Source organism: Poromitra crassiceps (genome assembly GCF_964638095.1).
Source record: "Poromitra crassiceps genome assembly, chromosome: 18".
Taxonomy (NCBI): Eukaryota; Metazoa; Chordata; class Actinopteri; order Beryciformes; family Melamphaidae; genus Poromitra; species Poromitra crassiceps.
Genome location: NC_139636.1, coordinates 9,035,619 through 9,063,018, shown reverse-complemented (window position 1 = coordinate 9,063,018; position 27,400 = coordinate 9,035,619). Strand labels below are relative to the sequence as shown.

At 45.3% G+C, this 27,400-nt stretch overlaps 1 protein-coding gene across 1 annotated transcript in view; it reads right to left on the bottom strand.

Annotated features, from left to right (window-relative positions):
- The window catches only part of LOC310792913 (cadherin-13-like), a gene marked incomplete at both ends in the record, with an annotated part of 277,855 nt that overhangs the window by 180,726 nt on the left and 69,729 nt on the right, over nt 1–27,400 (bottom strand). Inside the window, one exon of the mRNA XM_083654681.1 lies at nt 3,329–3,540. Coding sequence (XP_083510807.1) covers nt 3,329–3,540 — 212 coding nt within the window. The remainder of the gene's footprint in view (nt 1–3,328; nt 3,541–27,400) is intronic.

Here is a 27,400-nt window from a genome sequence, read left to right as displayed (position 1 = left end):
GCCACTTAGTGGTCGGTAAAATAGATTATACACATTCTCTTCCTCCAATATTGATATAGAAGACGTAAAAGGGGTTGATTGATGTCCCACCGTCAAAAAAAAAAATGTTTATGTAAGACGAGATATCTCGTCTTTGGCACTCAACGGTTGGATTATGTAAGACGAGATATCTCGTCCATGGCACTCAAGGTGTTAATTGTAGGGCTGGCACGGATCAGAAAACCCACGGATCGGATCGGGTGACGGATTTTGAGCCATGGATCACGGATTTTTCGGATCAGCAAAAATATATATATATATCAGATTTTTTCTCTCAAAATTAGATTTTTGATTTGATTTTTTTAATACTATTATACTTCTCTAACCATTTGTTGCCCTGCACAGCTCAAAAAATATTTTTTTCTCATAAGTGACACAATGTATGCTTTTACTGTTTGCTTTTAAGGCAGAACAACCCAACTTCCTGTTTTAGGTGGCACTGCTATGCCTAACTTCGTGGCTGTTGCTTGCTAACAACCTGCAGTCACTTGACACGGGTACAGACCAGACCAGGTGAGTCTGTAAATATAACGTTGATGCTACGTTAAGCTACTCAGTGGCCCCACGTGTTGTTTTGTTGTTATGTGTCCTAAGGCAACCATCCGGTGATAATGTGTTCGTGAAAAGTGTGCGCGTGCGCGTGTGTGTGTGTGTTGTGGCTCTCGTTATCTTGTGCAGCTCGCAACACGCTGATCGCATTCCTGTGCTTTTTCAGGTGTTGAAATAAGTTTGTGTGACGCTGTCTTTAGTAGCCACTAGCCACAGCCTTCAGAGAGACTTTACAGCGGCGACAAGGGATAAGGAAGCTCACTTGTGCTTGCCATGATTATGCCTGCCTGTGTCTGGCTGCGCTGCAGGCGTTCTCATACACTAACGTTAAACGTTAAATGAAACGAAAGGGGGGGGGGGGGGTCCACGGACCATTGACGTTCCGAACCGTGTTCCGAACCGTGGGGGCTGATTATCCGTGATCCGTGCCAGCCCTACTTAATTGTATCAACAAGACTACAAATATTGCGCTGTTCTGAGCATGCACAGCATGCACTGCGGAATCCACCTTATTATACAGTATGTGTGGTGGCCTGCAAAAACCCTTCACATGGTGGGAATTTGACATTTAGTTGGTTTTTTTATGTCCATAAATTAGAAACTCTCCTCTATATATAACTTTTTGAATGACTGAGATAGCTCTCTCAGATTAAAGGTTATGAGTATTTTAATCTGTTATGTGTCTAAAAGTAAAACATGAGGAAAAATGGCTTTAAACATTCCACAACGTTGTATTTTCTACAGTGGCATTCCACTAAAACCATAAGAATAAATACTTTTTCTTTTGTTTTATGAAAATAATTATTCACCATGATGTACTACGGAGATTAAATCTCTAAATCTCAAAATACCTACAAAACTCATTTTCAACCTTCTTTCTCTCATTATTACCAACAATGTGCAGCAGCAACATGTGAACGGTTTCTGCAGGCCACCACACATACATACATATCGTCGCTGTCATTCCAGGACCTCGGATCTCCAAAACAGCAACTTTTCAGGAAGTAAAAAAAACCTGTTTGCTCTTAAAATACTGAACCAAACGTCGTCAAAGTCAACGAGCCCCAAGCTCCGGGCCACGGGGGAGCAGGAGCAGCAGCATTGCCCCTCGTCTCTCATGGCCGAGGTGGGGGCTTTCGCATGGGGTGAGAAATAGTCTGAGATAACGTAGCGTTAACGTTACTTTATTCTCGTCAGAAAACACTCCGATTTGCATGTTAAAACAAGTTTGCAGCCTAGGAATAACTGGAAAACATTTGATTGATATATTAACGTCAGAGGAAGCCAGGATTAGTCAAAACGATATGAGAAATACACAGCACGTCTGCCGTGTGACTTTTCCGGGTTTATTGTCCTGCGTGGGGGGGGTACAGACGGAGGTAGGGGACGAATTTCGAGGTTTGACTGACAGATTGAGGGCGAATGGCGTTACGAGATTTACTCACAAGCTCGTTTCCATTGGTTGCATTTGTTAAAAACCACACAGAGACGTGAAGGGTAACCAATGGCACTGATTTATGACAAAAAGTAAAAAAGTGAAAAAAGGGACATTCGAGGTCCTGGCACAACAGCGACGATATGATACATATACATATACTGTATAGTAGTGAGATTATCTGTGATTGTGTACCAAGGTACAGTGGAATCATCCAATTTCATTCAAAGTAAATATGCCACCGAGTTAAAAGTCTCGTGGAAACGAGTCACAAACGGGAACATCTCACATAAACACACACAGTGGAAGGAACGTATGGTCACGTTAGACACAAGAAACTCCCCTTAGTTCGCACACATGACTTGCCTAAGACCAATTCACTTATATCCTGGACGGCGTGCCAAGGCCACACCCACGGACGAGCTAAGCGAATAAACAACACGGAGAGGCATCAACAACATGCGGGGTGAAGGACGGGGTGTGCAGGGGGTGCGGAGACGTTCATCAGGCTCCAGGCTGGAGAAACGGCACCAGCAGGACACAGAAGACAGATGATCTGTGAGAGCTTCACCACCTACTGTACCTGGAGCCCCTGGAAGCTCTTTCTAATCAACTTAGTGGCTTTGGGTAGGGGAGGAGGTGGAGCTGAGGTACTATGGAGAATATGAATGAGCGGGAGATGGTGTTTTGTTTTGGTGTGCAGGGTTTTGAAAGCAGGCAGTGGCTGTGTGAAAGAATTTCGATGAGTTCTTACTAGTGAAAAATGACATGTTTTGGATTCAAACTCTGCAGTGTGTAGTGTAGCTACAAGATGTTTCATACACCTGCCCCCCAGAGCAAGATTTGGTCTCAATGTTAGATGTCTGCTTGTGTTGCCTTGCAGAAAGAAATGAACAGCTTCTCCTTTCCTCTTCCTATTCACTGCCATTGCATCTCCATGCTAACATGTCGAGCTAAACTCTATATCTTGTCTGTGGTTTGATTAAGTGGACGAACACTTAACATGCAGTTTCCTCTTCTTCTCCATTTTGTCAGCACGAAATTAAATAACACGGCTTACAAATCATCAGACTCCTAAGCTGCACTTTCTCAGAGCTCAGCCTTTTGGGTGGCCACTATTTCCAACTCCCCTAGATTACAGCTAGCCTCTTTAATCTTCATGCGCCCTCACACACGCGTGCCTATCTGTATGTGGCAACATGTCTGGCTGTCCTTTCCAATTACGGGCCAGTTCTATTTCCTCTAAGTATAAGTTCAAGTTTCTTTTATTAGCACGTGGCTAGGCTAAGTAGACGCTCTACTCACCCTGAGCGTGTGAGGCGACTGAACCGGCAGTCCGGTGACGTCCACTTGCGCCGTGTCGTCTGCATGTGCGCTGACCCCGTGGATGAACATGAGCGGCTCGCTGCGCAGGACGTCCCGCCGAGGAACCAGAGTCAGATCCCCGTCCACGTGGAAGCTGGGGTCCGACACCTCGAACCTCACGCCTTCGTTACCCGCACAGTCGTCAAACTCCACTGGAAGAAATGGACAGAAAGGATGCATGTTTTATGTCCTCGTAAACAGAAAAATCCAAGAAACTACAGTACACACCGAGGAAGAAAGTGACGGCATACACACACGAGGGGAAGAAAAGACAGACGCCGGCGCAGAAAGAGCGGATGATGATGTTCTCAAACAGCTTTTTGAGCTATACTTCAATAAAAGTTAGTGATGCTATTCTCACAATACTATGACTCATTTGTCTATTGTGCTTTGATACGGCTGGTTGCATTTAGAAAGTTTCAGGGCTGTGTGAGATGAATGTAGTGAGGACTGGGAAATAGCAAAGTGTCACCTGTGAGTTATGTGCTTGTGAGGAGTGAGTGTGTGTGTGTGTGTGTGTGTGTGTGCGTGTGCGTGTGCGTGTGGCGTGCGCGTGCGCGTGTGCGTGCGTGCGTGTGTGTCTGCTGTTTATCCCTTCTCATCGTGTTCATCCTCTCTTTATCTGCCTTGCACACTCCCCTTGGTGTGTCAACATGATGCCCACGTCCTCCCTCAGCCTCCTCAACCCTGACAACAACCCTCCCCCCCCCCCCCCCCCCCCCCACACACACACACACACACGTCCTCCCCCAGCCTCCTCAACCCTGACAACAACCCTCCCCCCACACACACACACACACACACACACACACACACACGTCCTCCCCCAGCCTCCTCAACCCTGACAACAACACCTCCCCCCCTCCATTCCCTCAGCTCTGCCTTACCTCCACGAGGCTTCCTGCTGCTTGACATCCTGGACGGAGGTAACTACACTGCAAAACCACAAGAAGAAGACTACATACTCTCCTCACTCATATTGCTACAGTATGTCTGCCTATCAGGTCCTCTGTCAGCACCCCCCCCCCCCCCCCCCCCGCCTACACTGCCTTGCCCTGTACCTGACCCAGACTCACCTCCCATCAGCCCAGGACCAAGCAAAAATTGGAAAAGTCCACTGGCATGGCTCTAAAATCAATAGGACTCAAATCTCTCACAACATTGCACTTAACCTTTGCACATGTTTGGTGTGGCTTCTTTTATCTCTCCGGCTACAGACATTTTTCAATCTTCCCTCTGGGACACAATCGTCTTCTGCCAGCTGGACGAGGAGAAGAAGAGAGGAGAAAGCAGTGGAGTGGTGAGGAGAGGAGGAGAGGAGATGAGGAGAAGCAGTGGAGTGGAGTGGAGAGGAGAAGAGAGAGGAGAAGCAGTGGAGTGGAGTGGAGAGGAGAGGAGGAGAAGAGAGAGGAGAAGCAGTGGAGCGGAGAATAGAGGAGAGGAGAAGAGAGAGGAGAAGCAGTGGAGTGGAGAATAGAGGAGAGGAGGAGAAGCAGTGGAGAGGAGAAGAGAGAGGAGAAGCAGTGGAGAGGAGAGGAGAAGAGAGAGAAGCAGTGGAGAGGAGAATAGAGGAGAGGAGGATAAGCAGTGGAGAGGAGAATAGAGGAGAGGAGGAGAAGCAGTGGAGTGGAGGAGAAGCAGTGGAGAGGAGAGGAGAAGAGAGAGGAGAAGCAGTGGAGAGGAGAGGAGAGGAGGAGAAGCAGTGGAGAGGAGAGGAGAAGAGAGGAGAAGCAGTGGAGAGGAGAGTAGAGGAGAGGAGAAGCAGTGGAGAGGAGAGGAGAAGAGAGAGGAGAAGCAGTGGAGAGGAGAGGAGAGGAGAAGCAGTGGAGGGGAGAGGAGAAGAGAGAGGAGAAGCAGTGGAGGGGAGAGGAGAAGAGAGAGGAGGAGAGGAGAGGAGAAGAGAGAGGAGGAGAGGAGAAGCAGTGGAGAGGAGAGGAGAGGAGAAGCAGTGGAGAGGAGAGGAGAAGAGAGAGGAGAGGTAAGGAAGGTAAGGAAAATGAGAAAATGAAACATTGGATGCTAGGAGAGAGAGAGATAGAAAGTCAAACACCTACTCTGCAGGGAAACAAGGCTCCATCTCAATATTCAACTCTCATTCTACACCAGAGCATGAGAGATGAGTTCAGTTTCCATTCCCATTACAAGCCTCAGATGTATTTCAATAACATGGGCGCGCTCTTTATAGCCTGCAAATTGCAGAGCCAAACAGTGTCAGAGTCATTTCAAAGGCAGCCAGGGAGCGTTTGATGCTGTTAATGTTCCTCGTTTTTGGGGAGCGTTTGATGCTGTTCTAATGTTGTCAGGTTTTGGGGAGCGTTTGATGCTGTTCTAATGTTGTCAGGTTTTGGGGGGATTTCAGAAGAGAGCGTGGTGAGCAGGGCGGCTTTGAAGTCAGGCGACAATGAGAGAACGGAACCCACCCCTCTCTGGCACCATCACAACTCTTTCTTCAGAGTGCTGTCTCAACACACCCCTCTCCATCACCATCACAACTCTTTCTTCAGAGTGCTGTCTCAACACACCCCTCTCCATCACCATCACAACTCTTTCTTCAGAGTGCTGTCTCAGGGTTGAAATAGCTGTGCAACACATGGATTAGGGTGACAGAAATCCCTCACTGATGATTGGAGAGGAGTAGGGGGAGAGGTGGAGGTGGAGTGGGTGGGGGGAGAGGTGGAGGTGGAGTGGGTGGGGGGGGGGGGGGGAGGTGGAGGGGTGTGGCTACCACGTTTTCATCAAGTTTGAACTTCCTTTCACGCTAAAAACAAACAAACAGTGGAGCCAATGAATGGTAAATGTGCCTGAGGCCCACAGTCATTTTGGCTTCTGATCAGCTGTTCCATCAGCTGTCTCAGCACCTCATTTACCATTTCAAAGTTGTCTCTCAAATTCTCAGCAAGTGGAAATACAATATAATTTGGGGATTACCACTGGAAAGCAACCCCCACCACACACACACGCGCGCACGCACACGCACACACACAGCATTCAATTGAATTTACAATTACCAACAAATATTTTACACCCTTTACTTCTTTGCAAGTGAACGTGACATGCTACTACAGTAGGCGTATCCATCCAGCGATGTCGACACAAAATCTCTCCATGAAGCTTGATACTTTTCTCTTTATCCTTAAAGGGATGCGCCACTTTTTTGGGGAGTTTTTTTTGCGAGTACCCGAAGCACAACATGTATTTTGGCGCTATCTGTGTTTTTGGTTATTTTGAACAGGTGTACCATTGGCATCCATTAGATGGCGATACTTACTAACTTCACGACTGTAGGTCACTGTATACTGCACGGACAGTGACGGTAAAGGCATGGTGTAGCTTGGTTATGTGGGGGGGGATATGGCAAAATGAGCTGAAATCACGGAAAATGCAACTGGAATATGCTGTTTACATGACCCTTGTCAAATTCAGAATATTGTCATTTTCTGAATAATAGTGGAATATTAGTGTGCATGTAAACATACTCAGTAATGCCTCTCGGTGTTCCTCTCCTCGTTATCACCCGGGCTCGGAATGCCAGGAGACTGCGGCCGCACACACACGCACACACACGCACACACACACACACACACACACACACACACACACACACACACACAACAAAATAATGAGCCTAACACTTGTCTACTTTTCTATTGGAGTCCTATTTAAAGTGACAGCAGAGGGCCATATGTCACGAGCGATGGCCGGCCATATGACTGATGACCGGCCATCACCATGTGAACAGTCTGATGGCCAGCGTTTATTTATTTTTTTACTGCTCTGCTTACAGTAAAGCTGCCAGTCACTGCGAGTTCACATCTCACCTCAGACAAGGCTGTGACTCCTCTTCATTCTCACTATCATCATCACTATCATAGTATCACTAGCATTTAAAAATATACATCCAGTGAGAAGAGATAGGCTGTCAACCCAAGATGTCTGTCCAGTGGGCAGCAGCCATCGACGGCTTTAAAAAAAGTATGGTTACGCAGCATTAAAAAACAATGACTCTCTCAAATGAGTAACCGGAGTTCCTTCACCATCCTATTTAAAGCAGCTACGAGGAACTTTTAACTGGTTATGACGAAATGGTCTAGCCAATCGAAACTAGTTAATATGCTATGCTAATACTGTACAAGACTGCTGCCTCTGGAACCCGTGTGTTCACCAGAAAATAACTCCAATTTTATTGAACAAGATACACTTACTTACTGATCCCAAAATGTCTTCATTCTATATGGAATGGATAGTTCAAATCCTCTTTTGTGTACTAATGGGGAAAAAAACGAAGAAAAAAAGCTTTTTCAAAAAAATACAATTTGATAGTGAAAAACAGAAACGGCAAATCAGCAAATGAGACCATCGGCAATGAGTCGGCAGTTAGCAAAAGCGAAAACATCCTGGATCTCTTCTCTCAGTCCAATTCATTCTGTCAAATATAAAATGTCTCTCTCTCCCATCTTATTTAATTGGGTTATTTGAGAGCATAATGTTCAGCCTTGACAAAGCAACAAGGCCAACAAGAAAGAACCTCGGGCTCATTAGATTTTAACAAGGCTCTCTGAGCATCGCACCACCCCACACACACACACACACACACACACACACCCGCCCCACACACACACCCCACACACACACACACACACACACACACACCCCACACACACACACACACACACACACACACACACCCGCCCCACACACACACACACACACACACACCCAGGGCTCCGGGCTCTTGTTTATTATCTCCCATGTTTGTCAAGATACAAAGAAAGTCACAGTCAGTCGTGAAAAGAAAAATGGCGTTCCAAAACAAAACAAAGCGGATTGGAAGTGTCTGTTGACCTCATTACTACCCACAGTGCTTCACTCCCAGGTAGATAATGACAGGAGACTGTACTTTCATGTTGCAGAGCTGCGTTTGAGACAGGAGCGTGTATTAAACATGCTTCCATTTAAGTGTTGTGTCAGTGATGTGTGTGATTTACGCTGTGAAGTGAGTGACTCGTCTCCGTTCAGTGGCTGTAAAAAAACACTTAGTCGGTAGGAAGGTAAACATGATACAAAATACTACGCCGTGACAACCAGGATGAAGTCAATTTAATTCCCTATGTGTAACTTCTGACTCTTAATGACATCGGTGGCCATTAGAGTAACTGCAGTCAGCCGCCTGTGCTCGCGCTAGCACGCGTGTGCCGTACTCGCATGAGCCCAGCTCATTTTATTTATCATTATTATTTATTTATCGGCAAGATCAGCCCCAGGACGGCCGGGAAGGATTAGGGATGAATTAGTGAATGTTATTGTGGCGTGTTTGGTCGTGTTTTGGCTTGCGTTGCTGTGGGGAAGTAGATAGCATAACGTTAGCATGAGCTACAAGCGGCCTGCTTCCCTGGGGCTGGTGTGGAGCTGGGATGTGACCAAACGCGCTAGTGGCACCCGAACCGGGACTTTATCCGTTAGTGCAACCAAGCAATGTTCCAGAAGCATAACGGTAGTAACGTTAGGCATATTTGCGACTGTCACATTATCTAGCCAAGACGGTAACGTTATTGGATGAATTAGCGGAGCTTCTGGGTGGTAAATCGATTAGCTATATTAGCCGCGTCAGCAAGCAAGCTAATGTTATCTAAAAGCCAGCCAAAACAATTATCACAAGTCAATATTTTTGTCACGGTCATTTTGTGCATCGCTTTTTGCTCTAAACCAGCCGTTTATTTTGGTAACAGTAGGTATCAGGTCTTCTGCACTAAGTTTCATGGTAAACAGCAGCTCACACAAGCTAATACAACAAGTTAACGTTAACGTAAGAGGACCCTCTATGAAGCGATAACACAGCCCTGTCTAGAGTCCCCTGCTTGACTAGATAAACCTTTTTTTCTTTTTCTGCTCAGGTGGATTCAGTGTTGCCAACTCTTTTCCCAGGAAAGTAGCTAATGGCTACCCAGAAAGTCACTAGAAGTCACCAGATGACGTCACAGGCTAATTTGCATATCAATTTATGCACACCGCCCTGTAATATTAAGTGCTGACTCTGCCCGCCCAGGGCCCGATTCGGCGTGCGCTGTCATAAATGACAAGTAAAGCCTACCGTGCTGCTCTGAGCGGAGGGGAGAAGGGAGGGGGGAGGGGCTGTGATGTGATGCACTGTGTTCCTCACACAGGCAGAGAGAGAGAAAGCCCGGCAGCAGCAGCAGCACCAGTTTATTGGCAAATCCATTGAAGCATGAAGCTTCCCATGGTCAGGAAAACGTCATCAGATTTGTCGCTAGTCGCTTCTGAGAAATAAAGTTGCCAGGGGGGGTCTGCACAGTAGCTAAATATAGCGACAGATTCGCCAGGTTGGCAACACTGGGTGGACTTTTTAATGGACTCTCTGTGTGGTTACAAGTCGTTTGCTGACGTTAATGGACTTGATTAGCTATTGTTAGCCTGTGTGGATATTCTTCTTTGCTGGTTATATGACTGAGGCAAAGAGGCAGGCTCAGGAATGCGCAGAAACGTCACATACACTGGATTTTCCGTGAAACCTCGGACCGAGTCCTTTGAATCCAGCTAATAGAATCAAACAAAAATAGCGGATACTAGGCATGGGTCGATTTCCGGTTTTACCGGTTCGGTTCGGTATACGAGCCCAAACCGTATTTTTTTTTTTTTTTTTTTTAGTTCCCCCCCCCCCCCCCCCCAGTCCATTCTGATTGCACTATTGTTCGTATTAGCCTCTTCTCAAGTTGCACTAGTAGGCAAAAGTCTTATTTTGTTTATTATGTTGATGTTTGAAGAAAAGTTAAGCTGAATAGTTATGAGAAATAAAAACAGTGTGTTGTTACTTGTTACAGTTAAAAGGTTCTGCTTATTTGTATTCAGTGTTCGTGCTGGTTGGCAGCATACCAGCTTAGAGGTGCATTATCGCCACCAACTGCAGCCGCTTTGATACGTTTTTTTGGGGAATATCGAACCGGTTTCAAAATGTTCAAACCGACCCATGCCTAGGCCCTATATTGTGTGAATTTGTGAGTTTTGAAGTTTATAAGGCAGCTCAGCTGTAAGCCAATCCATTCTGATTGCACTGCTTGTGTTTTTATTAGCCTTTTCTCAAGTTGCACTATAGGCAGCAGTCTTATTTCATTTATTATTTTGATGTTTAGAAGAAAAGTTGAGCTGAATAGTTATGAGAAATAAATACAGGGTGTGTTTGTTACACAGGTGTCCTGCTTCTTTTTATTCAGTATCATTGCTGGTTGACAATACCAGCTTAGAGGTGTATTATCAGGTGGACTGAAGTTGCACTACAGACAGTTATGGGCCACACTCGGGAGCCCTGCTTTAATTTTTTTTTTTTTTTTTTTTTTTTTTTTTTTTTTTTTTTATTACAAAAAAAATCGGTATACCGGTTCGATCCGGTTTAGACGGCAATATCGAACCGGTTTTAAAATTTTCAAACCGACCCAGCCCTAGCGGATACATTTTTATTTTATTGGTCCGAGTGAAATTGGTCTCTCTCCTCATTCTAAATATAGCTGAGTCGCTGGGTTTCACCAAGTAAAACTATTTTTATAAGCATTTCACAAAATGTCTATGCTTTGATGTACAGTAAGTAGCAAGCTCCTTTTATGTAGCCTGGTAGCTTAGCGTACTACATTTTCCAAGTAGCTTGCCCAACACTGCTGATAGTCAGAGGTAGAATAATGCTTTTCAACTCCGAAAAATAATTTTCAAGAGCAGAATGCCATTCCATATCCTTTGAACATATGAATAGAATTGACTGACCAAATAGGAACTGCAGTGTGGCACTCTTAGTAGACTTGCAAATGTACCTGTAGTGTTACATACTCTGTGTGTGTGTGTGTGTGTGTGTGTGTGTGTGTGTGTGTGTGTGTGTGTGTGTGTGTGTGTGTGTGTGTATCTCATCCAGGAACACCTTGCATCTCGACACACAGATTAGCCCCATTGAGGCAGCAGATGGTGTTAACGTGCATATATTTAGCCTACTGTTGCCTTATGCCACTCAAATAGTGCATACCTCCTCCCCGAGCACACCTGTAGTATTATGTGCATATGTGAGGTGTTCTTCAGGCTCTATTATCACTCAACTCTATTATTATGGCCAATGCAGAGGTGAGATTTACCGACCCATTTAACAGCCAATAAGAAAAAGCAGAAGGATCCCTGCCAACAGGTACACCCAGACCTGTCAGTCAAGCAACACACCTCAATGGGCACACACACATAGAGATATGTGGGCACACACACTGTATACAAGTACACACACACACACACACACACACACACACACACACACGAGAACACATAAATGCACACACAGGCCAACGCAAACACCCAACAAGGCATTCAGGCTGAGCGATAAGCTTTCAGGAAGCCAGTAACATCCAGGTTGAGCCCTGAGGCTCTGAGGCTCTGAGGCTCAGGCCACGTTGCTCAGCAGTTTCTCTGGCCATGCTGGGCCAGGGGCCAAGAGCCCAAGCCAGGAGAGAAACATGAGAGGAAAGACAGACTGCCACATTTTTTAGCAATCTTATCCGTTTATTGCAGGCAGGCCACACTGACTGTGCCACGTTGGATCTAATAAACTTGGGTATGACAGGTTTGATGTGTGTAGACTGTACGATGATGACACCTACTGGATCCACGGGTTACGACTAGAGATGCTGTGATCCGATCATGTGATTGGATATCGGCGCGATATCAGCCAAAAAACATGGATCGGATCGGATTCCAGCGAAAATGACCGATCCAAGGCTCCGATATAAGCACTCCATTCCATGACTCCGCTCCAGGATTTCTATCCAGCATGCAGCACACTGAGGCCGCGTTGAGCCTAGGATGGCCAGGGCCAAAACGTTGTCTTGCTTCAACATACATCGCATCGCATAAACCATTTCCACCCACAGGTTTGAGGAGTAGCTAACATAAACGTCAGATAACTCTCTATAGGCTAACGTTACCCACTGAGGCAGCTAACATGGCTAATTAGCTAGCTAACACCAGTTATCTTTCTCCTCTAAACTAACGTTAACGACACGTAATTGACTGAGCGAACGGCGCTGTACAGCAGGTCGTTATCAAAACGTATTGCACTGAAGAGAAGTAACATTAGAAAATGACAAAAGACTCCTCCAATCTGGCAGTGGAAATGTATGCACAAACTTTGTGTGTGTGTGTGAGAGACAGAAACAGGGACAGGGCTGTGTGTGTGTGCGAGAGAGCGAGAGAGAGAGACAGGGACAGGGCTGTGTGTGTATGTGTCCTGTGTGAGGCAGAGTGTGAGTGTATGTGTGAGGAAACAATAATTATTTGTGTCCAGTGTTCACCCATTACAAAATAAGTGTGTATTTGATTGTTATGTTTTAGTTTTACATCAAATTAATTAGATGAACTAAATCGTTTACATACTATATTACCAAAGCACACACATACATACCTAACCCTAAAAATGTTTGTTGCCTGCTAGCTATCAGACAGCATAGAGAGGCTTAAATATGTGCTGTATCGGTATCGGATCAAAATCGGTATCGAATCGGGTATCGAAATTTGATCGGAATCGGATCGGTTTTGAGGCTAAAATATCGGAATCGGATCGGAATTGAAAAATCTCGATCGCAGCATCTCTAGTTACGACGCACGTCCCTCAGTCAATACAAGTCAATCAGCGGGCAATACACAAGAATCAAACGTCAACAGTGGCAGTACGCCCACATATGCATCAATGTGCGCCACAGATGTCAACAATGAAGCTTAAAAAGAATGGAGGCCTTGTTGCAATAGTGCTATTTATGAGTATGGAAAAACAAACAAAGAAGAGGAGAAGAATGTGGAGCCGGTCATGGCTCATGGGAAGAGAGGCCAACTTGTGATACCTTTGAGACTTTGCAAAGAGAGCTTGAGGCAACATAATTATTAGCATCTAGCTACTAGCATTTAGCATTTACTGGCATGACGTTAACATCAGTGACAGTGTGTCATTTCATGTTTCATTTCTATTGGTTGTTAGTAGAGGTACGTCGTAGCAGCAGTCACACAGAGGGGGTGCAATGCACTTCCGGAAAGATTCAGCGCGATCGCACGTAAAATGGCATAGCTGTAGCCGAACACAATTTCAACAACACTTTGCATTCTTGTTATAGTTGTGATTCTGATAGCCGTCGGCGCCCACGATCACTGGCCATTTGGTCAGGCCTCACTCACAGAGTTGGCATGCAGCCTTGACTCTCTCTCCCCAGATAGAGGGTTTTTAGAGTCCACTTCCCTGGCTAATTCCAATTCCGCTCAGCTGTGCTCCTCCACTCAGGTCTATCAGTAGCTAACAAATGGAGCTCTCCATGGTGGTGAACTTGTGTTGACCATTTTTTTTTTAAATGGCATAGTTGTGGCCGAACACAATTTCTGCTCTCTCTCACACACACACACACACACACACACACACACACACACACACACACACACTTCGTATTCTTATAATAGGATTGCTGCTGGGGTCTGCACACAGTCAGCATAGTTGGAGATGTCAAGGCTAATTTTCCTCCCTCCAGAAGAAGCCGTTTTGTGCCATTCATTTTTGTACAATAACAAAAATCTATTTCACACTTGAAAATAGCATTAGAAAGATTGTCCATCACAGTAAGTTTCCCTGTTTTATTGTTATTCAGTTTAGGTGTTTTGTGTCGAGTGTTTTCATATTGGTGGGTACAGTCCCTGTTGTCGGAGGTTTTCAGACTTATTGGATAAAGGAGTCTCTCACGGGAAACAAACAGGATGTAGACAAAATGTTTGGCCAATTGTGATTATGTTTCACTCTGCTTACTCTCAATCACATCCAAAGGAAGAAGGGGAAGGAAATAATCCCTCAACACATGTGTCCTTGCAGACTCTACTGAGGCACCCATGTCTTCATGTGTCCTTGCAGACTCCACTGAGGCACCCATGTCTTCATGTGTCCTTGCAGACTCTACTGAGGCACCCATGTCTTCATGTGTCCTTGCAGACTCTACTGAGGCACCCATGTCTTCATGTGTCCTTGCAGACTCTACTGAGACACCCATGTCTTCATGTTGACTTGCAGACTCTACTGAGGCACCCATGTCTTCATGTTGCCTTGCAGACTCTACTCAGGCACCCATGTCTTCATGTGTCCTTGCAGACTCTACTGAGGCACCCATGTCTTCATGTGTCCTTGCAGACTCTACTGAGACACCCATGTCTTCATGTTGACTTGCAGACTCTACTGAGGCACCCATGTCTTCATGTTGTCTTACAGACTCTACTGAGGCACCCATGTCTTCATGTGTCCTTGCAGACTCTACTGAGGCACCCATGTCTTCATGTTGACTTGCAGACTCTACTGAGGCACCCATGTCTTCATGTGTCCTTGCAGACTCTACTGAGGCACCCATGTCTTCATGTGTCCTTGCAGACTCTACTGAGGCACCCATGTCTTCATGTGTCCTTGCAGACTCTACTGAGGCACCCATGTCTTCATGTGTCCTTGCAGACTCTACTGAGGCACCCATGTCTTCATGTTGACTTGCAGACTCTACTGAGGCACCCATGTCTTCATGTTGACTTGCAGACTCTACTGAGGCACCCATGTCTTCATGTTGACTTGCAGACTCTACTGAGGCACCCATGTCTTCATGTGTCCTTGCAGACTCTACTGAGGCACCCATGTCTTCATGTGTCCTTGCAGACTCCACTGAGGCACCCATGTCTTCATGTGTCCTTGCAGACTCTACTGAGGCACCCATGTCTTTATGTGTCCTTGCAGACTCCACTGAGGCACCCATGTCTTCGTGTGTCCTTGCAGACTCTACTGAGGCACCCATGTCTTCATGTGTCCTTGCAGACTCTACTGAGGCACCCATGTCTTCATGTGTCCTTGCAGACTCTACTGAGGCACCCATGTCTTCATGTGTCCTTGCAGACTCCACTGAGGCACCCATGTCTTCATGTGTCCTTGCAGACTCCACTGAGGCACCTATGTCTTCATGTGTCCTTGCAGACTCTACTGAGGCACCCATGTCTTCATGTGTCCTTGCAGACTCTACTGAGGCACCCATGTCTTCATGTGTCCTTGCAGACTCTACTGAGGCACCCATGTCTTCATGTGTCCTTGCAGACTCCACTGAGGCACCCATGTCTTCATGTGTCCTTGCAGACTCTACCGAGGCACCCATGTCTTCATGTTGTCTTGCAGACTCTACTGAGGCACCCATGTCTTCACGTTGTCTTGCAGACTCTACTGAGGCACCCATGTCTTCATGTGTCCTTGCAGACTCTACTGAGGCACCCATGTCTTCATGTGTCCTTGCAGACTCTACTGAGGCACCCATGTCTTCATGTTGTCTTGCAGACTCTACTGAGGCACCCATGTCTTCATGTGTCCTTGCAGACTCTACTGAGGCACCCATGTCTTCATGTGTCCTTGCAGACTCCACTGAGGCACCCATGTCTTCATGTGTCCTTGCAGACTCTACTGAGGCACCCATGTCTTCATGTTGCCTTGCAGACTCTACTGAGGCACCCATGTCTTCATGTGTCCTTGCAGACTCTACTGAGGCACCCATGTCTTCATGTGTCCTTGCAGACTCTACTGAGGCACCCATGCCAAATTAACCAATTAACTTCGGATATATTCACAAATAAAAAAGCACCACAGTACATGCATAGCTGTCTCTTCCAAGTAATATTAGACCCCTTTAATTTTAAATTCATATTCTATACTATATATCTACAGAAGCAGATGTTCCCAGCTGGTGCAAACTGCTCTGATTGACTGAGGTTTCTCATCGTGCCATCAGTTACTTTCAGAGTGTAGAGAAGCCAAGGCGTGGGCAGGAGAATGTAATATTAATATTGACAGTTCATGTCTGCTTGTCAAAATCTGCTCTCTAAATTAAATTTGGATTAAATTTAGTTTTTATTCTAAAAACACCCATGTCACTAATGGATGAACACCCTCTTAGTGAACAGCCTGCATTTGAATTAAACATGTGGAGTTTATTTTTCATTCCGGGGAGTGCTGCGAGTGATGTTTGCTAGACCTCCTACTGCAGCAGATGTACTGTGATTTGCATCAGCAATGTACTTTTTCTCTGTATGAACGGAGGGAAGGAGGGGGAGAGAGAGAGAGAGAGACAGAGAGAGAGAGACACTAAGAGATTGCACCAATTGCAGCATGATTGCAGATGGGGTCTTGGCACCACTGTCCCAGATGCCCTGTGACTGCAATCCCTACAGGCAGCAGCCTCTCAGGGTGCTGATGATGCCAGCTTGAGTGATCAGTGGACCAAGATGCCAGTTCACAGCCAGCAGCAGGTGTCTGACAGGAAGCGGCCATAACCCTCCAAATGGCATCCAAGGTGAAGATGCATAACTGCAATCTACTTCGCATTTTGTTTTGCATTATCAACTGTCAAAAATCAGATAAGCCTTGTGTACTTGTTTTCTTATTCAGTAAGTCTTTCTCTGTCATTTTCCAAGACTTTTTACAATAAGTAAGCAATAAGCCCCAAGAGGCCGTGGTTCACAGTGATTTTACAACAGCCAAGCTTAATGTTTACAACATTTTCGGCTAAATTGAAGTTTATTGACATGTTTTGGCTGAAGACGTGCATTGGGGTACGACGTATACGTATTGCAACAATATTAGTGACCTGATATCCTCACAGGATTCATAAATCATGCAAACACTTTGCATATGATTCCTGTAAATGTCATTCAATGTAAATGAGGAGGATGTGAAATAGCCACAGCCTACATGCAGAAGAACAGTGTGATCATTCATTATTCCAGTCAATCCTCGTGACATTTTCTTGTGTCACTGATGATTTGTGATCTGCCATACAGGGATTTACTGTGACTTCAGCTTTACCTTCAACTCTGTCTCTCTCTCCTCTCCACTGCCCCCCCCCCCCCCCCCCCCACGTGGTTTCCTCCATCCATCCTCCGTCTCCCCACAACACCTTCCCTCCTTCCTCCAACCAACTTCCCTAACTTGCTATGGGCCAGCAGCCTGAGCCTCCAGTCACAGGTTGACCCATATAAGGGTGTAAAGTGGCTGTGGGCCAGAATAATCTACTTAGAACCTGTATGGCGTCTTCCTTTACATGGGTTCACTCCTCACACACACAGTCACCGGCTCCCAGCAAGTACATCCCTATTACACGCAGGAATAAATACATGCACATAAACATACACACAGTCACATGCACGCACGCACGCACGCACACACACACACACACACACACACACACACAGCAGCGATGGTCTTTCTGTAATTAGAGTAATTTGTCAAAAAGCACACCTTGATTTATGGTCAAATTAAAAAGACAGCGGAGAAGAAGCTGCAGGTCGCAGCAGCTCTGTGAGTAATGCTGCGCCATTATAGGCCTGAGAGTGGCGTGATCCGGATATGCACCCTGCTGTGCAGAGAGAGAGAGAGAGAGAGAGATAGGGGAGAGAGAGAGAGAGAGAGAGAGAGAGAGGGGGGGAGAGAGAGAGGGGGAGAGAGAGAGAGAGAGAGAGAGAGAGAGAGAGAGAGAGGGGGGGAGAGAGAGAGGGGGAGAGAGAGAGAGAGAGAGTGAGAGGGGGGGGGGGGAGAGAGAGAGAGAGAGAGAGAGAGAGAGAGGGGGGGAGAGAGAGAGGGGGAGAGAGAGAGAGAGAGAGAGAGAGAGAGAGAGAGAGAGAGAGAACCGATCCACACATCCACAGACTGTACATGACACATGATGGGAGGGGATATATCACCAAAATTAGTAAGTAGAGCAATAGCGTGTGAGGCACAGCTGTTCTCCAGGTGCAGTAAAGCTAGGCTCTGCTCTCCATGCACAGAATCTCCTTCTTAGCATATTTTCATATATCGTCTTTTGACTAAGCACCCTGAAATGCAAAAGGCTCTTATTGTGCTACTGTAACTGCTAAATATAATGACAGTAGGTGGCAGTGGTGGCCTAAAGGTTAGAGAAGCGAGCTTGTGACCAGAAGGGCATTGGTTCAAACCCCGGAACTGGCAGGATAAATCTGGGTGGGGAAAGTGAAAAAGCTTGCCCCTCCCTCATTACCACCACTGTGGTGCCCTTGAGCAAGGCCCTTAACCCTAAAACACAGATGGTCCGCACATAAAGGTCCGCGATACCGTGAAACCATGGTATTTTTGTCCAAGGTTATCATACCGTCAAAAACTCATACCGCTACTCATCCCTACCATTGAGATATACTGTATATGAATGGAGAAAGCGTGCCTATCTCCTCCCTGTATGGTCTATTGAAGCCAAAATCTTCTCAGATCAGAGAAGCAGAGTCTGCCCAGTAGCTCTTTTGGGTTGACTGAGCCACCCCCCTCTATCCCCTCTAAACTTTCTTATGTAGAGCTGCTGTTTCTAGATTTGCGCACAGTGCGTTGTGTAGTCAATCCTCTCTAGCTCTGTAAATATGGCACTTTAAGTTCTAATATTTTTTGTTTTGCCAAAAGTAACCATGTAGATTCCCACTACGAGGTCAGTTTATCAAAATAACGCCTGTATGGAAATCTGAATTTCGTTGTCGGAGATTGCTCCTAGCAGCCAGACTCCGGGGTGCTCTCTGGCACAGCTCTGTTGATTAGCTAATGTTTCAGTAGCATTTGATTAACCTTGTGATTTAATTCATTTTGTAACAAATGTTGGTTTAACAGGTGAAATAGAACTGGACCTTTGGCTACGTTGTAACTTACATTTACTGACTGGGCAGCCCAGTGCTGCTGTCTCTCAGTCGGGTCATTTTTCTAACTAACGTTATCCAGCTGCCTGTCTCTTCTGTATCCTTAATATACAACAGCTACGAGGAGAGGAGCTTGCGAACATCCCCATAGTAAAAGCACTTCCCAGAGATATCCATATATAGGCTAATACTCTCCTCGTGCTTCACCCCAAATTAAGGTGACCAGATTTCTCAAATGAAAATCGGGTACATTTCCAGTCCGGCAATCAATATATCATTAAAATATCCAATGTTATTACCTATGAAATAAAAAAGGGGGATGATTCCGGTTTCATTTATTTTGCCCATGGCTGTTGTACCGAAGAGGCCTTGATGAATAGCCTCAGATCTCAAAATGTATTTTCGGTGGAGTGCTAATTGCTTTTTCAATGTCTTCCTGGAAGAGCAGGAAGCAGAAAAACTTGTAAACACTTGTTGGATGTCTCGATCAACAGGCTACATAGACATGAGATGCTTTGATATGCTTTGAACCCGCCCGTAAGCCTCCTGCAACCTTCCTGCTTGAATGGTTGGCCAGTGACGTCTGTAAAGGGGAGACTCATGGGTACTCATAGAATCCATTCTCATTCAGATATCTTTGAAATTGACCATGCCGGTTTTTCAAAATTCATTATTTAGCCTTCCTTCCTTCCCAACAAGGTAGCATGGCATTGTTGGTCCCAATGGATGCTGTAGGTCTTACAGTTTCAGGGGCACTCAATTAAAATTCAAAGAGGTCCAGTTCGAGAAAATTTCCTTAAGCAAAGGTCCGGAACATTGTAACGTAGCTTACATTATGATTCAGTGCCATTGAACTCAATGAATGAAGTAGCCTAATGGTACAATGTCTGTATACAACTGACTGTTAAATCAAGCCAACAAACTTCCAGCTCCACCTTTTCTCTTTAGAGAAGTGAGCTATCTATCTATCTATCTATCTATCTATCCATCCATCCATCCATCCATATATCAATCTATCCGTCTGCCCCCTCTGTCTGTGTCTGTGTCTGTCTGTCGAGCGTTCCCAATGCAAACTTCTCATGCCGTCGGGCAAGTGAATGTGTGTGTGCGCTGGTGTGTGTACGTGTGTGTGTACTAGGGATGGGCATCGAATTTCGAATTTTCGAATAATCGTTGTTATTATCAAGGTCGACTTTTATTATTGAAATTCGAAATTCGAAATTCGAAAAAAAAAAAAAAAAAAAAATTTGAGTGAAATGTTGCATTGTCTCCCCTGATTCTAAGTACCGTAAATTCCGGACTATAAGCCGCGGCTTTTTTCCCGTTTTTTGGCCTTTTTTGCCCCCTGCGGCTTATATAACGGTGCGTCTTATCTATGGATTTTTTCCAAAAAAAAAAAAAAATCTCTCTTTTTTTAGCACTCTTTCTAACTATAAATCCACTTCTGTTTTAATTTCCTCTCTTGCCCTCTTTTAACAACATAACATAACATAACATAACACAACACAGGTAAGCAGAAAGAAAAAGATGAAGCAATCACGCCATGAATGAGGAAATGACTCACCTGCTGGAGGCTGGAGATACACGCTTGGGCTAAACTTTTACTCCGTGAAACACTATCGATTAAGTCCGACATCGCTCAGAGGTTTTGAGCAGCTTGAAAACAAGTTTGAAAACGTGCAGAAGTCCATCCACTCACTCACTAAAGAAACTAAGGCAACCGTGAACAGAGTTTATAATGCGGAAAAGCGCACTGGAGGACAAAAACAACACAGTGAGTCCGAAAATGGATAAAATGCAAAATCGAAACCCTGCACACGCAGGTTGATGACTTAATCAGCAGGAGTAAAAGAAATAACATTCGCCTGATCAATGTAAAAGAGGAGCTGAGATCGGTGACATGGACGCTTTCGTGGCAAAATCCTGTGTTACATCCTGGACCTGAAGGAAGGCGAGAAACCACCAGAGGTGGACAGGGCACACCGGGCGCCTCGGCCACGTCCAGACCCCGGCCTGCCACCGAGGGCCATCTTCATCTGCCTACTCCGCTGGCCCGACCGTCAACTCATCCTCCAGGCTGCGGGGAAGAAGCCCCTCACCTGGGAGGGTACGCGCTTTTTCGTCCGGGCAGGACCTCTCCGCGTTGGTGCAACAGAAACGCGCAACATACAACAGCATCATCGAGTCAATGGATATCGCTTTGGCGTACTGTACCCAGCGAGACTCGTCATAACCAGACCGGACTATCTTTAGCACTCTTTCTAACTATAAATCCACTTCTGTTTTAATTTCCTCTCTTGCCCTCTTTTCACCACACCGCGGACACTGTGTGCCCAGCGGCGGAACAAGAGCTCAAAGTGAAACTGCCGAATATCTTTTGAGTTGGACTGGTCAATAGTACTGTGAGTAACTAAAATAAAAAAATAAAAAACGGAATTCTCTCTTCTTTAGCACTCTTTCTAACTATAAATCCACTTCTGTTTTAATTTCCTCTCTTGCCCTCTTTTCACCACACCGCGGACACTGTGTGCACTGTAAAAAAAACAAAAAATACCACAATGTGTGATTTTGTCTGGGGATTAGTGACCTGACTTTTGTTTTGTTGAAATGTTAATAAATGGGAGCTTCCCCAAACAGCGATCTCTTTCCCGACATTCCTCTCTGTGCACGAACCCTTTCATATGGTAATTAAACATCAAAACACCCGCGGCTTATAGACCGGTGCGGCTTATAGAAGAAAAAAATAGTCACCTTTGAAGGTGCGGCTTATAGACCGGTGCGTCTTATAGTCCGGAATTTACGGTATAGTCAAATCGCTTGGTTTGAGCAAGTAAAACAATTTTTATAAGCATTTTAAGCAAGGTTTATGGAAAAATGAATGGCGGATGAAATCCCATGAAGAGGGAGAGGGGGTGACTTTGGCACCCCTTTGGCACTCAGACCTGAGCCTACTAAATATTTAATGAACCACTCATGATTGTCAAAACTGTTTTTTATTTTCGAAAATGTCAATGTCATGTAACATGTTCTTTACTTCAGTGGTGCAATGCTTGTTTGAGCTAAAAATCCACAGCAGAAGCTTTTTATATTAATTAATAAAGCCGTAGACTTAGAATCAGGGGAGACAATGCAACATTTCACTCACCAAAAAAAAAATATATATATATATATATATATATATATATTTTTTACATTTTTATTTTTATTTTCGAATTTCGAATTAAATTCGAATTTGGCCAGCGAATTTCGAATAGTGTTTTTGCTAGAAATGCCCATCCCTAGTGTGTACGTGTGTTTGCTCATGTGTGGCACTTCCATAGACAGGTCAGGATCGGATTGCACTTCAACCGAGACATACTGGTTTTGAACTGCCCGTAAGAACAATGAATGGACATGTAAGAGTCATTTGTTTTGACCACGCCATGTGAAATTACTTCTATGTCTCGCATCCCCTCCGTCCGTGTGTCACTCTCACAGCAGCACTAGGAAACGACAGGGAGAAACGATTCGCTTATTTGATTGGCCGAGTAGCATCACGTGCGATGATTTACAGCGCATTCATTGGTCTGTGAGCTTCCTGGCAGATGAACGAGTATTACCGTAAAGACTAGAAAAGCATGTGCCGGTTAAAATAGAAAAGCTCTGTGATAAGTTATCAATGATTTGTAGGTTATAGGGCTCGGTCCGGATAGGACGGCGTCTCGGTCCGGATGCGGACCGGAGTCCGGACTTTGAGGATCGCCGGCCTATAAGTATCTTCACTCTAGATTTAAGAATGAGCCTAATAGAGCTAGAGTAATATCGGCCGCAGACGCCAGTAGAAAATCGGGGACATTTTCGGGGACAGCTCCAGCCGGGGACAGGTCACCAAAAACGGGGACTGTCCCTGAAAATCGGGGACGTCTGGTCACCTTACCCCAAATATAACCTAGACAGGTTAGCCTGTCTGTTTGCGACAGGCTAACCCGTTAGCCATTAGCTGGTATTGTGTAGGCCTAATTTTATACCCGGGAGTTGTAATGTTATAAAACACATTTCCTGGCATATGCAGGCAGTTGGACAACCTGATAAGTTCTGAAAATATGTGTCTATTGTGTTATTCCAGCTATCGTTATCGGTTAGGTTATAGTAGCCGACAAATAATGCAAAACAGCCGGCTAACACACGCGGCTAATGCTAGCCTGCATCGTTTTAAACCATTGTGTATTAAAATAACCGATAACGTAGGTGGAGTAACTCATAAAACACATATTTTCTGAACTTACATGTACTTCAGTCCCCAACCAACGTTACTTCCTTGCGCACCTTTCTCAAAACAATGTCCTTTTTATTAGGGTCCATCGATATACAGTCTGGTAGACAGAACAAGCAGTGTCTTCCTTCGGTTTTACCAAGTATTGTCTTCTCTATGTAAACTAGATCTATAAGGTGAAGAGCCTGTCCAGCCAATGACGGCTTGAGACTGGCTGCCACAGCTGTCAATCATGCCTTTTTATATATCAAATAACTAATTAAAAACAAACTGATCAGAAAAATGACCACTTGCACAGGCATTAGCGTGATAAGAACTATCTAAAATGATACAAACCACCTTTAGGAAAAAAATATCTGACGTGTACTGTGATTCTTTAGTTTGTCCATTTCCCCATCCACTAACATGGGGAGGCGGGCCCTTGTGACCTATACTGGATACAGCCGCCAGAGCGGCAATCTAACATGCAGCGGCTTCACTGAATGGGACCAGACCAGACGTCCATCTTTTTTAGGTCGATGATCCCTACCTACACCTCAAACCTGCTCTTTAATACTGTGCATGATGGAGTATTAGAGGAGAAGAGGTCTCAAGGTTTGCTGCTTTTTTATCAAATGAACAAATGGAATTTGAAAAGTGTGTGTGTGTGTGTGTGTGTGTGTGTGTGTGTGTGTGTGTGTGTGTGTGTGTGTGTGTGTGTGTTGTGTCGGCGTGCATTCGAAGTGCCTACACAACACATTTGCGTGCTCTGAGCAGGAAGGACAGAACACTTTATCACGTGAAAAATCCTAAAGCGGAACCCAGCAGGAGAGAAGCAAAAATAAAACGCATGAGAGAGCTGTTCCATTTGTCCAATGTATGTAAAATCGCTAGGCTAGATCAGAATTCAAGTACTTTTAAATTGGCTCAATGATAAAGTCAGAGGGAGCAGAGAGGAGGGCCGTGCCAGGTAAGAGGTCTGTGGAGCTCAATGCAGTTAATATGCCTCAGGCCGTCTGCCAGCCAGGAGCGCTCCACAGCACGTGCACAGTCCACTGCCCACCCTGGAGTGGAATGAATGTTGGCCACGTCAGGCCGCCTCTGCAAGGCTTAGAGAGCCCGCTGCCTTCACTGGCATTATTATTGAAGTCAAGTCTTAAAGTCGAACTGAACTCGTGCGTCACGTGCGTCGCAGTCCGTTTCAGACTGAAAACATAATTTGTCTGAGATGACAAGTTGAGAGGCGGGTCATAGTATCATGTCCATGATTTGATTTGACAATTCTGTTGACCGGCTTTGGCATTGGTCAATCATGGCGTGTTCCACCCCCAAATCGAGTGGGATTCAGCGTGTTGTCATGCTACGCGAGTGGGATCCGCGGAGTACAACTACAAGTACCGTACAACTACCGTATTCCTCCGCTAAAAGCCTGCACAAAGCCGCAGCACTGGATTACTCCCAGATCAGCTGTTATTTAGGGGTATTTTATTTCTCCCGGTTTGTTAGTGAAGACACAACAAATAGAATACACGAACGAAAATATGAGTGATTTTGATAGCGAGGATGATATGCCATTCACCTTGGTGACAAGAGGATACAATTATGAACCAGAGAGAATACAGAAGAGGAACTTTTGCAGAGAGTGAACAGGCAGAGAGATGCGTCTGCTGCCTAAATGCCTGGGTGCCCTGGCTGCAGACCTTATTCACCATTCCCAGGATAAATTGTGGAAAACGACCCAGACCAGAGAGGCCAGGTGACTTGTTGTCTCTAAAGTAAGTCAGTGTTTTATCTCTCTTCTAAGCCTTCCTGTTTTGTAAACCGCGGCTCTGTGCTCTGTGCTGGCTTTTAGCGGAGGAATACGGTAGTTGTACGGTTGGGAGAAAAAGCAGTGCCGAATGAAACTGCTGTTTTGCGGAAAAGTAAAGCGCTGAAAATTGTCAAAATAGAGCGTGCATGTACACAGATATCGATTTGTTTAGGTGGGCGTTGTTTTAGGTGGCTAAATTACGTTTTAGTTGTTGACCCCACGTACTTACAGAGAAAAGGCTGGTTTGGCTGCTGCTCTGAGTGCCGGGTCTTGTAAAACAATGCGCCCAGCCTCCTGAACACTGTACCTAATTAAGTTAGTGTATCGAACTAGCTGATAGGACCCCACTTCAAACAAACCGAACTATCCCTTTAAAATGTTTAAGTACGTCCAAAGTATGCACATGACATGTGCACCTATGTGCAGTGAATATGCCACTGTCTCTGACTTGTCTTATCACTCTACTGCCTTATTGCTTGTTGTGTCTCTTGTTGTTTTTGCACTCATATGCCCTGTTATATTTGTACTATGTTGTAAACGGAGTTCACAGCACAAGAATTTCACACGTGATACTTGTACTACGGAGTGACAATAAAAATCTTGAATCTTGAATCTTGAATCTTGCATACCCAGGTATTTGAACTAAAAGAAAAGAAAAGTCATTTTTGGGTTCAGCTCGACTTTAAGGGAGAATTAATTACGGGACGCGATCGGCACAGCATGAGAATGCTAAAGGCTGTGGTGTTTTTCACAAACGGATTGATCCTGTTTGGTGGTATCACTGCACAGACCCTGGTAGAGCCATGTTCACGCTCTGCAGGATAACGATAAGGCGCTTCTGCAGTCTGATCCACTGGAAGCGCAGCACGGCCTACAGCTTCCCAAGATACTATAAAAACAGGACAATTTCTCCACTGAGGTTTGCATAAATTAGAACTGTAATGGCTTTTTATCACAGTCCCTACAAAAACATACACTTATAGCCGTAATCGTTCATGAAGGAAAAGTCCATTTGTTGCACGGTACCAAAGAGCATGGAAGGAAAGAGACGAAACTCCGGCCATTTTGGGAAACAGAATGCGCCTCGCAGTGGTCAGCTGCGGTAGCGCGGGCCCCTATAATCAGCCTCTCTAAACAGTAACTCAACGGGAGAACACTCTAAATTTCGTGGATTCACATCTTTTCTGGGCGTACTGTAAATCTTGATTGAAGTGGTGTAGTGCAGGGATGTAAAACAACAACCATATTGTGGAAACTAAGCAAAATTTTTCTTTTTTTTCCTTTTAGTTTTTTCAAGATAAATAGTAAATGCAAAGGACCCGAGGTTAAAACCACGGCAACGCACTTCTGACGGAGTGGACAGCCGCATTAGCTATTTATCTTGAAAAAACTAAACAAAGAAAACGAAAAATTTTGCTTAGTTTCCACAATATGGTTGTTGTTTTACATCCCTGCACTACACCACTTCAATCAAGATTTGCAGTACGCCCGGAAAAGATGTGAATCCCCAAAGTTTAGAGTGTTCTCCCGTTGAGTTACTGTTTAGAGAGGCTGATTATTGGGGCCCGTGCTACCGCAGCTGACCACTGCGAGCCTGTGCGAGGTTCTTTTGGCGCTGTCACGCTTCCAAAAATAAAAAATGGCGGAGGCTGCTGGGCGCTGATGTTGCAATGGGGCAATATGGAGCTTTCAGTTCTTTCCATAAAAGTTCTTTGACGGTACTGTAACAGCATTACTAGCATCATACACTGCCATTATTTGTGACAAGCTGTCAGCTCACAGTGACAGCAGACTGCATCAACTTTACTGCCACCTCAAGAGAGGTTAGCACCAAGGCAAGAAATAAAAAGGCTTGCAAAACCAAGGTGAGCCATAACTCCATCTCAAAATCAATAAGTCTCATCGCTGTATTTCTCTGCATCGTGACAGAACCCACTGAGAGAAGGGAGAGTTTAACAAGCAAAGCAACTTTGCAAAACTTAATTCATCTGAAGTAAAGGTGATTCTCTGCCTGTGCCGCCTAATGCATCTGCACACCGTGGAGGGGCCGATTGGTGGCAACGTTCGGAAAACTGTGGAAAAATAGGACAATTCATTTTGTGATATATAGCTATAAATTTGAGGCTAAGGCTGCTTTCTCACTGGGAACGATTGCTTTCGTTCTGTTCCGCCCCCGGGAACGATTGCCCCCCCCTCCCCTCTCCCCCGCTGGTCAGTTTTCACATTACACACATTACTTCCGCGCTCGGGAAACGGAACA